This window comes from Nasonia vitripennis (genome assembly GCF_009193385.2).
Source record: "Nasonia vitripennis strain AsymCx chromosome 4 unlocalized genomic scaffold, Nvit_psr_1.1 chr4_random0009, whole genome shotgun sequence".
Taxonomy (NCBI): Eukaryota; Metazoa; Arthropoda; class Insecta; order Hymenoptera; family Pteromalidae; genus Nasonia; species Nasonia vitripennis.
In genome coordinates, this window is record NW_022279645.1 from 53,359 (window position 1) to 65,612 (window position 12,254).

The 12,254-nt window shown below is 31.9% G+C and overlaps 1 protein-coding gene and 1 long non-coding RNA gene across 3 annotated transcripts in view; one reads left to right on the top strand and one right to left on the bottom strand.

Moving 5' to 3' along the window:
* Positions 1-1,014: 1,014 nt before the first annotated feature.
* LOC116417360 lies at positions 1,015-2,869 on the bottom strand. Its single transcript, XR_004227641.2, has 3 exons — positions 2,685-2,869; positions 1,310-1,409; positions 1,015-1,216 (listed from the first exon to the last, which is right to left on the bottom strand). It is a non-coding gene; the product is annotated as an uncharacterized LOC116417360 (long non-coding RNA).
* The window catches only part of LOC100115830 (transcription elongation factor S-II), a 63,484-nt gene continuing 54,029 nt past the window's right edge, over positions 2,800-12,254 (top strand). Inside the window, exons 1-3 of one of the 2 annotated variants that reach the window (XM_016987228.3) lie at positions 2,800-3,311; positions 3,388-3,565; positions 3,646-4,001. In XM_016987228.3, the coding sequence (XP_016842717.1) occupies positions 3,472-3,565; positions 3,646-4,001 (450 nt within the window). In that variant the 5' untranslated portion in view covers positions 2,800-3,311; positions 3,388-3,471. Of the gene's footprint in view, positions 3,323-3,387; positions 3,566-3,645; positions 4,002-12,254 lie in introns of both variants that reach the window. The other variant, XM_001600754.6, reaches the window with a different exon arrangement.

Consider the following 12,254-nt stretch of genomic DNA (forward strand, 5'->3'; position numbering starts at 1 on the left):
CAAGGCCTATACTAAATTTTCAAAATAACTTTATATATCACTTCATACTTTTTCGAACAAATTTTTTGCCCTCAAATACACTATATATATATTGAATATACTATATGGGCCTAAAGAGGCACACCTAGCGGTAGAATTTAGAAGTACTGAGATTTATACCAGAACAATCAACAATGTAGGTACCTTAACCGATAAACTAATTGTTTAATCTGTCCCCACTGTTGTCATAAATCAGCGCAACCCAACTGTTCAATTGAATCTTTTGTTTCTCCTAATAATATAGATAAATTGCTTTAAAAATTTCAATAAAATGCATCAATTTCCCATTTACTTACCGATTTAGAAGTAAAAAAACACCTACAATTGCACTGCCCAGAATTTCCTGCATGACAACTATAATGAGTTTTCAGAGTCTTGCTGTTACCATTATTAGTGGTGATTTGAATATTTATTTCATGTGGGTAATTAGTTAACGAACTAGAGTTTAATCACAAATCAAACTATTTATCCACTCACACATTTTGAACATTGAAGTACTACAAAGCCCACATAATAGAATATAATTAGAATTTAAGATACTGCAATCTTCTTCAAATGCTCTACTTCCCCTATTGAATTATTTCATTAACTCAAAAATTTCTACAATTGCACTGGCCATTGCGAACTAACAAATTGAAACTAAATAAAGAAAATGATAAATAGAAAGTAAGCAAGTTTGTCACCGTAAAAAGCCGTGGTTTAAGAATAACTACAATTTTTATCTTCAACATTTTCATGTAAAACGTAGAGCCGCAAAGTATTACGATAAATAATTGATTTGTCAATAGAAAATAGTTGTATTTTTCAAAGATCTACAACTTCTTAATTTAACTTTTTTTGTAGAATGCTTAGTATTCAACATATGGATCTAAAAAAATATTTTTTACCATTTTTGAAGATAACCGCATTCTGCGTATATATTAAAAAAGAAACGCGCGGAGCGCATCTAAACTTGCTAGTGTACTCAAAAATACATTTTTTCATGTAAAACTCAGTCATAATATTTTTTTTATTTTTATTTTTTATTTAAATACATATAGTTATAAGTTACAAGTTATATTATTATTGTTGTTTATTGTAATAGTGATATATAAAAATTCCTCCTCTTCCCTTGCCTCTTCCTCTGCCTCTTCCTCTGCCATTTCCTCCTTTCGATTATTGTTTCCTCTATTATTACCTGCAATCATTTTTAATAATTTTTTATTATTTTCAATTCTTTATTTGAAATACTAAAGTTTAATTAATATAAAATAATAATTCAATAATTCACCTCGATTATTTTTCTGCAATTCACGCAACGTTTCTCCTTGTTGGCGAAGATTGTCCTGCAATCTTTGCAACTCCTCGAAAACGTTGCTTAAAACTTGGTTCTAAAAAATAAATTATAATTTAAATATTTAATATGTCTTTATTATTATTCCAAATAACTTTGTACATTTTTTAACATTTTTTCCATATACTTTGAAAGATATACATAGTTCCATATACTTTGAAAAAATTGATATTACAATATAAACACAAAATTATTGATAGATTTAAATTCAAATTTCCCACAAAAACTTATCAATTTAATTTAGATTTCTATTTTAATTGTATATTTTCATAAAAAAAAACTTAGTGCATAATTTTTATGAAATTTTACATTTAACTACCTCTCTGGTATATTACAACATTTTTTAATAATAATACTTTGTTAAAAATATTTACACCGAATTTTACATCAAATTTTATATAATAATTTAGAACTTTTACGTGTACAATTTTACATAAATCAATTAAATTATAATGGCTCAATATGGCACGATATGTCACGTTATGGCACACTTTGGCACACTTTGTCACAAAATTCATTTCCACTAGGGTATATTTCTTGTATTGTCTGAAATATAATGTTTTTGATAAAGTAATAGTAATTGCTGATATACCATTAGTCTATAAACAATTTACTGCGTAATACGATTGTTACACTTTTCTTAGTAACAATCATTTTTTATTTTCAAAATGAAATGTACTATTAGCCATTTATCAACTGAATAGTTTAAATGTAATAATATAAGTGAATATTATAATACATGTACTGTTTACCGTATAATTTTTCAATAATATACATTTACCTACATCTACGTACGGTCGCGTACGTTCCCGTACGTTTGCATATTTTGCCGTACATGCTGATCTAAATCCTTTTTACTGTACAACGACATATATCCACGTACATTCACGTACGTTCACGTACGAAAATGTACAATTGTGTAAAAAATGTCCGAATTCCACTCAAAACGTACGCGAATGTACAGCATTTTAACAGTTACGTACTGAAATGTATTGCAAATGTACGGTTATTATTTCCTTTCGGGTGGTGGTAGAAAATTCGGAAAGCGGGCGAACACATAAATACATAATGACCCACTTTGCGCAAACCTGTTGACTACCCTAGCTATCAGTCCTCAGTTTTTATGATGCATAAAAACTGAGAGCTGATATTCGCACAATGGCGTCTTTCATTCACTACTTCTAAGATTTATATTATGTTTTCCTAACGGCTGAGTGATCAAGAATATAGAAATGCTTTTGTACTTTCTCTAAATGATTTTATAAGATGTATATAAAATATACTCGATTTTATTAATAAAAATTTGAATTACTTGCTTATATTCAATCACGTGATCACATGATTACGGCTTACGTCACAGAGCCATGACAACAGCGCCCTCAAGCGGAGTTTGGCGTTCCGAATAATTCTCTGATTTGGCTCATGTTTGGTTTCAATTCGATACTAAACTAACCGCAATCGCCGTTTTATAGATGGATGGATGGAACGGTCCGTAACCTAATTAAAATCAATCATTGTCAAATATTTAAATTGTTACTATTTGCTATCACCTTTTTGTTATTTTTATATCATAATAAAATAATATATCATATAATATATAATATATTATACACTGTAAATACGAGATCATGTTATCTTACTCGTTAAATTAGATTTCTTTGATAAAAAAGGCAATAGATATAGATAATAAAATTATTGGACAAAAACCTTGTAGCATGTAACAGCTACAAATCAGTTTATAACGTTTAAATATTTCGAAAAAATTGTTTTTTAATGTTATTTACTTGCAATAATAATCTAATCTACAAAATTGAATTTTAATTTTATCATTATCTCAATATACTTTTTTTTTGTTATACAAACATTGGTTTCAAATAAAAAATGAATGCTGAAGAAGATGTTTGGCGTATTCAAAAAAAATTAAATAAAATGTCTAGTGGTGATGGAACGGTATTAACTTATTTAATAATCAAATCAATATATACAATATGGATTAAACAAGCAATTTATTTTAGGGGCAAGAACAAGCGTTAGAGTTACTAAAAACCTTACAAAAGTTGCCAGTAAATTTAGAATTACTTCAAAAAACACGTATTGGGATGACAGTTAATGCTTTGAGAAAATCTAGCAAAGATGAAGAAGTTATATCACTTTCAAAAACATTAATAAAGAATTGGAAAAAATTTTTATCTGGTATTAACTAAAGATAATGCTTAATATTAATATTAAGTTGATTTTTTTTAAGTATGTAATTTTTTTTTCTTATTCTAAAGGTACTCATAAGGATACCAAGGATGGAAATACATCTTCAAATAATAAAAAAAAAGATGAAAAATCAGAAAAAAGTAAAGAAGAATCTGAATTAAAGAAAGAAAAAGATGTATCTGATAGTAGAGATACTAAGACAAATGATAAGGTTAATAAAGATCTTAATAAGAAACATTCTTCATTCCCATCTTCTACTACAACAGATGCAGTACGATTAAAATGTAGAGAATTATTAGCATCTGCTTTACAAGTTGAGGGCAACACTATAGATGGTTGTGCTAGTCCTGAAGAACTAGCTGAAGAACTTGAAGAAGCTATTTTTGGAGAATTCAAAAATACTGATAACAAGTATAGAAATAGAGTAAGTTATTTTTATTGGTAATATTTTCATTATTCGTCAATTGCTTTATGCATGATAAATCAGCTAAATATACACTCCATTGGGTGTTTTTTTTTATGTGGCATAAGCAGAGCAAGCTCTGCACAAGTGATGGCCCCCTGACATCGTAACCCCACAGGCACTATTGTTAAACAATCCTTCCATGGGGCCCTTTAATTAGCCTAGTTGGCTTCTTCTTTGAGGTTTGACATTTCAATACGTCCCCCATCCACCGAAGTGATTAGGGGTTCAGGCTCAAACTCATCTTCTTCTCTCTGCATCAAACCCGTCTTCTTGTTGCTATGCTCTCGATGCTGTTACATCCAGCACTTCGCCTACTATTGCCATCTTTAAGGCTCTTTTTTCCTTTTTCTTTGCCCTATCCAGGACGCGCCTGAATACAATGCAGCTGCTGGAGCCAGCTACATGTTTATAGCTCTTTTCCCTTTGTCCATTCTCTTTGCAGAGGAAGCAGCTTGGTTCCATCTAGCAGAGGGTAGACCTATCTGCTCCATTGCACTCATCCTTCCAGTGTCTGAAGTCTGGGCACTTGTGGCACCACACTACCTTTACACGCTTTCTGATCCTGCAACTTACAAGGCCCACGCTAATGTGTCCTAGCTCTAGGAGCTTCTCTGCCTTTCTCTCGCCCAGTATCACTGACCATTCTAAAGCCTCCTATGTTAGGCCTCCTGCCATTGTCTGGCTTCCTGAAGGCTCCTCCTATTGCTGCTCTCACCTCTTCTTTCATAGCTTCCCAGTCCATATCCCTTATTTCCAGGATGGCCTACCATGTTTCCTTTTTACTCCATTGGGTGTATATTCTTTAAACTGTATATGGTATGTCATTCACGGTGAAGGGGGCACACCACCTTTGAAATTAAAATCAAAATTTTTCATTAAAAATTTATAAATACTTATATAAATGAACCAAATTTTTATTACTATTCTTAGACATAATTACCTTTATTTTGATGGTTTTAGACCTTTTATATACCTCTATAATACCTACATATAGTAGGGAGTCCATAATTCACTTACCATAAGATTCCAAAGGAACGGAAAAAGGAAAAGGAAAAAGTTTTATAAGCATATTACTGGTTTTTTTTATCAATTTTTGATTAATTTTAATATAACTATCATGTAACTTTTTTTCTATGAAATTTAAACCAAAACCCATCATTCATACCATAACTAATGTACTTTTAAATAATATCCTAGAGTTTGAGTTCATTTGGGCCATTTGTTCCTTTGGAATCTTACGGTAAGTGAATTATGGACTCCCTACTATACGTAGATATTATAGAGGTATATGGAAGGTCTAAAACCATCAAAATAAAGGTAATTATGTCTAAGAATAGTAATAAAAATTTGGTTCATTTATACAAGTATTTATAAATTTTTAATGAAAATTTTTGATTTTAATTTCAAAGGTGGTGTGCCCCCTTAAGAAAAGGTAGTATCAAGATGTCCTAAACTAAGTGCCAGACATGGTACACAGTAAACAATTTGATAGTGGCTTTGGCGCATAATACACAATATTTATATATTAATTTTTGTATTAAACTTTACAAATTATATAACACATGAGCAGCGTTTCGCTGTAGTGTGTACAACAGAAATAATATGTAAAATACAGTACTTCATTATCAAACAAAAACAATTATAACATGCTATTAGTATATAGAGAGCCTATCCTTACATCTAAACTCAAATGAGAATGTTTCAAGATTCTTGATTTTGCATGGGATGGAATTCCAAAAGCAAGGTAGTCACAATTTGATGGAATTTTGAAAATTAAGTTATTACTTGATTGGTACCCTCATAATAATCACATTAATTCTTTTTTTACATTTTAAAAAGCACTTAAACGAGAACATTTTCCATACTCTATGTGATACATGTACGTATCTGGTTAATTTTGTATTCTTTTTATAAATCATATATCACCCAATACAATGTAGGATATGTGCTCTTCAATTTTTGAGGTTAAATATTTGCTATTTATTTTATGGCATATAATTAATTGTTACAAAGTTAATCTCAAAATTTAATATAAAACTAAACACAATTGTTTTTGATCAAACTGATCTTTACCATTCAAATTCAAATATTGAATTTTAAATGTTGGCGCCATCTAAACCGAATATATACATCTGTCGACCAATCATGTTTAGCGCTAACTTCATTTATATGCTTCACAACATCCGGTCATCACTTTTTTAAGAGAGGATCTAGTACCTTTTTTTTTTACCAAAGAGTGCAAACTATGGTAAAAATTAAAATAGGGGATATTCATGCCTTTTCTAATAGAATAGGTATTCTCTTAACAGAGGTGTTTAAGATTTCGATAACAACCTATTATAAAATTGCCAAAGTTTACCGAAAAACCTGAAATACATGTATTTATGTGTATGCAATTATACCTAGATAAAACTAAGTCATTGAAAAAAAATAAGATTTATTTATTTCTTGCATTAAAGAAACAGTTTCCCTGGTAGAGTTTTCACCCGTTTGGCTGGCCTGGTCGTTATGCGATAGCCAGTTGCCATCATGATGAGAACTGGCCACTTTTGCTCATATACATACATAGCACTTTGCATGTGCATAACCTTTTCAGGTTATCATACAGGATAATAACACTTCTAATCTGGCTTCAATACAATGCAGATGGCATAAGATTAAGGGGATATGTCGTCCTAAAAAACACTGTTTTTTTATTACATAAAACTTTTTGATTAAAGTTTGCAAATAAAAAACCCGAGTCTGTAGCGCCGTAGTGTTAAGTTTAATGAATCGTTCTACCGAAAAAAAATTTCGATCGGACTTTTTGCTTTTCTTAAATCTTTAATCTTAAAGATTCGCCATAAATCGCCACTTATTATAAGACTTGGCAACATGGCACCCGTGGAATTAAAGCTTAAAACAAGCTTAAAAAAAGAGCCTTCAAGTCCGTGATGTGAGAGCGAAGATGTTTCGCGCATAAAATTTGCAATACGCTTTCGTGTCCGAATGCGAATCTCTGTTCTTAACTAGCCAACCTGTGTATAAAATAAGTCATATAGATAAATCCATGCATAGATTTGAACCCGTTTTATGAAAAAGAATTTTCACAACGCCGAAAGTGGTTGTAAAAAATAGTCAGTGTAGTCCGAAATTCGGACGCCCATGTGCAAAGGCCAAAGCCGTTCCAAAACACGCGTGTTTTTGAGAGAGACAAAAAACTCGGGCGCCCGAGTTTCGGAACACGCACAGTATACCACCCACGGGAGGTAAAACGGCTTCCCAATAACACATGTAAAATGCTGACCGAGCCGAAAGCGAGAATCTGCCAACTCGCCGATTCTTTACCTCTCTAGTGACGTAAAATACGATTATATATAATGTAAGATGGAAATCGTTTTCTAATCATTCTTACCCTTAGATTCTTACCCCAGGATTCTTTCTCCCATGCTGGATTGTAGGAGTAGATGCGTGGTACTGTTTTAGCAGTTTTGGATTGCGATGACTTTGACATGTCGAATAATCTAATGTCTAATGTCTAACACTATATATAACAAATAATGAACTATTTGGGTAAAATCTAAGTTGGTTCTATGATCCTTTCACAATACAAAATTACATTTATTTTTTACTCACTGGGACCTCTGTATGGGCTTACGTTTGTCGTCGTCTTCTTCTACTTTTCTGCACTTGTCGTCAGGGGCGTCTTTGTACAGAGGCCTAGGAGGCCCAGGCCTAGGGCCTCCAAATCCAAGAATTAACCCAATAACCCAATAACCCTCCTACCCCACGAACCCAAACAAAACGTAAATACTATTAAATAATATTTAAACAAAAATCCAATAACCCAAGAACCCTCCTGCCTCACGAAGCCAAATAAAACGTAAATACTATTAAATAATATCTAAACAAAAACATGAAATAATAGAATGTAATTACACTATAATAATAGGTAATTTATTATAGATAAAATGACATCGCTATGAAAGCTACATTTTTCTCTTGCTTTTTTACTTGCAAAATCGCAGATTAAATCATCAAATGAAATACAATTTAATACATCCGATTCTATATACATTATTGATAGATAGTTAAGCCTATCCTGTAACATCGTGTTTCTAAAGTCATTTTTTATATATTTAAGACTTGAAAATGATCTTTCTCCACTGCAGTTTGTTACCATCATACATAAAAAAATACGGAAACATATTTCAATATTTGGAAATGTAGATGCTATACAATCTGTTTTTATTAATTTAAATAGATCTGAAATTGATAAAATTTGTTCCTCTCTTGTTTCGTGTATGTAATGCTTAAATTGTAACATTCTAAAACTAAACTTTCTGCTGATATATCGAAATCATAGTTTTTTGCAAGATTTTCGCAATTTTCTTGAATTATTTCATTATTCATTTTGTGCAATGTAGTAAAAAAACTGAAATTTGCGTGAACTTTATCATAAGCTTCTTTTCGCTGTCTTATGTTAGAGCAGAGAGAATCTATTATTGGATAAAAAATGTTAATTTTTAATTTATCTTCTTCACTAAAAGTAGTATCAGTAGCGACCCCTTCAAATCTAGTTATCTTGACACTTCTCGTTCGTGATCTCTGCTCATTTTTAGAAATCTCTTCAACGCCAAGAAATATTTTGGTTTTATCCAAAAACTCATTGAATTTGTCTCTTAAATCTATTAAATATTTTTCTAATGAGTTGAGTAAATTTACAACCACAGATAAACTAATGCTCTCTTTTTGTAATGACAAATTAGTCGAATGTATATTAGTGAGAATATCTTTCCAAACGATCAGTAAAAAAACATTCTCGAATTTTAACAATTTTTCCTGTAAACTTAAGGCTTCAAGACGCGTGTCACTTGATTGCAATTCGATGTTTGAAATTAGATCCAGCGCTTTAATAATCATGGCCATCGTGTAAAGCGTCAATAGCATCATTTCGAGCTGACCATCTCGTATATGATAATGATTTAACGACTTTCTTATGAGATTCAAGAGCGTTTACTAATTGTTTACACCGAAACGTTGATGTAGAAAAATATGTATACAACTTTTGTACTAAACTAAAAAACTGAATAATTTGTAATGTACATTCAGCAGCTTTAACGCCTACTAAATTTAAAGAGTGACCAGCACATGGTATGTATTCAGCATATTTATTGTCTTCCTTTAACCTAGCTTGCAAACCAGAATAAGCACCTGACATGTTTGCAGCGTTATCGTAAGATTGCCTTCTGCAATCATTCATTTATTTTATTTTCGTTTATAAAATCGATAACGACATTTGATAAGTATTCGGCGCCGTGTGCTTCGATCGGAATAAATTTCAAAAATCTTTCAATGGGACCATCGTTAATCACATATCGTACGATAAATGTAAGTTGATATTCATGCGAAACATCTGGAGTCGAGTCTACGGAAATTGAATAGTATTTTGCCGTTTTTAATTCATCGATGGTGAATTGAAATACTCTTTTACCCATTAATTCGATTATTTCTTCACAAACATTTGCAGATAAATATGAGGTTACGCCGCTACCTTTATTGCCATATAATTGAAAATGAGTTTTGAGGAAAGGATCATATTCACTTATTAATTCAATAATACCTAAATAATTGCCATTTTTTGACGATCCTATTTTTTGGTTTGCACCTCGAAAAGGCAGGCCTCTACTTGCGATAAACTTTACTACTGTGATTAAACGTCGTAATAGATCTTTCCAATAATTACATTCTTTATCAAGTTCTTGAATCAATCTGTCGTCAATGCGACCCTTAAGACTTCTACGTTTGCTGTAAGTAATTAAAGGTGTCTTATGATCATAACCTTCGGCATGCTCTTGAATCCGTTTATGATTTTTCCAGTCGTCAAAACCATATAAGCTAAATTTACTATGTTGGGGCGAAAATAATCTGCAAACAAAACAGTATACTTTGCCTGTTGAAGGTGAATACAACAACCACTCGCGATCGACTATTTCGCCATTTTTCAATTTGCAATCAAACAAAGATTTGTGAAAAGTTCGCGTGCTTCTTCGTAAATCCTACTAGACTTTTTGAAATTAGAATCTTTGTTTCTACTGCACTTGTTTCTACTGTTGGCCCTTTTTGAACGCAATACGATATTAAATTCTCATCAATGTGCCAAAGTGCTGGATTCGTAGAGACTGTCGGGTGTGCAGTATCTATTTAACAAAATAATCGTTTTGATATTTTATATTTAATGTTCAATGTATCCTATAGAAATAATTGATATTAGATATATTATATTTTACCGGTAGATAATGATTCGTGGCATTTGTTTGCTTGTGATGATGTCGACGTACTTTCAGTGTTTATCATTCCTGTCTGCATTAGCACATTCTGAGGTACCTTTGTTTAAATCATTCTCAATAGGTAATTCACTATCTTGAATTTCACTTATCGCAGCTGAGGTAGATGCAACATCTTCTTTATCGGATTTTAAAAAAGAAGATATTTTTGGCAATTTTGACGCAAAAGCTTTCTTTTCATCTGCTATATGTCTTTTCTTTGCACCACTTATATATCGATTCATTTTAAACACTACGCATCTGCACGAATAAATAAACGAAAAATGCGAATATCTTACTTATTACACAAACAAAATATGCAATAAAAAAACTTATATCGCGTGCACAAGAACAAACCATGAAAAAAACGAGACCGAAATCCGTTGCCGTTAGCCAGTCAACTGAGAGCAAGACAAAGCCTGCTATTGAACTTAGACGAAAGTAAACAAACAAGTGACGACTTGTTTAAAAAACTCTACCGCTAGAGATAAACGCCGCCCGCGCTGTGCGCAGTCACGTGATTTGAGCGGGAATATTTAAATTCGAAATTTCAGTTAAACGTATTTTTGTACAAAAACATATGTAAATCATTGATTGATAATTTTACAATTTCATAAAAATATGCGTACTTTTCAAATTGTATGAATAATACTTTTATATATGATAAGTAGGTACTTTTATATATATAGTAAGTAGTTTTCAATTTTTTTAATTTATATTTTTTATTTACTTACATCTATTTTTGTAGAAAATATTATTCATACAGTTAAAATTTCATTGTAAAAAATAATACAATTCGTCTTTTGTGAGTTTTTGCCTAAAATACTAAAATATACTTACTTAAAGTTCCAAGAGATATTATGTTTACACGCAAGCTTGGAAAAAATTAATTTGGATTAAATTATGGGGGGCCCCGAAGCGATCTGGGCCTAGGGCCACATGAACCCTAAAGACGCCCCTGCTTGTCGTGTTGATCGTAGAACTCGAAACATTTGATGCACAGTGAAGAAAGCGCAAGAACAAAAGTTTGATTCTTTTTTCGTGAGCGTGCACGATCAGCTTTGCGATCAGCGGGTTCAGCGAGTGACAACTCAGATAAAGATAGTCTGTATTGCCTTACGCTTGTCGTCGTATTCTTCCACTTTACTGCACTAGTCCTTTCAATCGTGGACACTCAAAAACAATCGATGCACAGTGAAGAAAGCGCAATAATGAACGCGTTCGATACTTTTTTTTGTGAGCGTGCACGATCAACTTCGCGATCAGCCGGTTCAGCGAGTGACAGCTCACATATACGCGTGTTGGTAACTCTGACCAGTATGGTGATTTTTCGCTCAAACCTGGCTGTAAAGTCGCGAACATTGCTACTAGGGTTGTGTCAATAGGATCACAGACTGTAAGTAGATGGTTGAAACAGACTTTAGTAGAAGCGGTTATAGCTGTAAGCATTTTCTCAGGTCATTCGACTAGATATGCTTCAACCTCCAGAGCTTATATACTGAAGGTGTAAGTTTAGATATTATTAGAAATATAAATCTTAAATTTTTGCGAAATATTATAATAGACCCTATTGAAAAATCTCACTTGTGATCTCACGCCCAAATCTCATCTAATCATTTTTTCGTTCTTTACGCGTTTTAAACCATTCTTAGTCAATCGATGGCTTTTTTGAAAAATTCGAACTTACGCAATTTTTGAAAAGTTGGACTTTTTAGTTTGAATTTGTCAAAAAAGCCATCAATTAACTAAGAATGGTTTGAAACGCGTAAAGAACAAAAAAATTGTTAGATGAGATTTTTCAACAAGGTTGAGCAATTCAGAAGGAAAACGCGAATGATTTTATCCTAAGTTTATTAAGCAAATAAAAAGAACAAAGTCATCAATCAATAAACCAAAAGTAGAACCA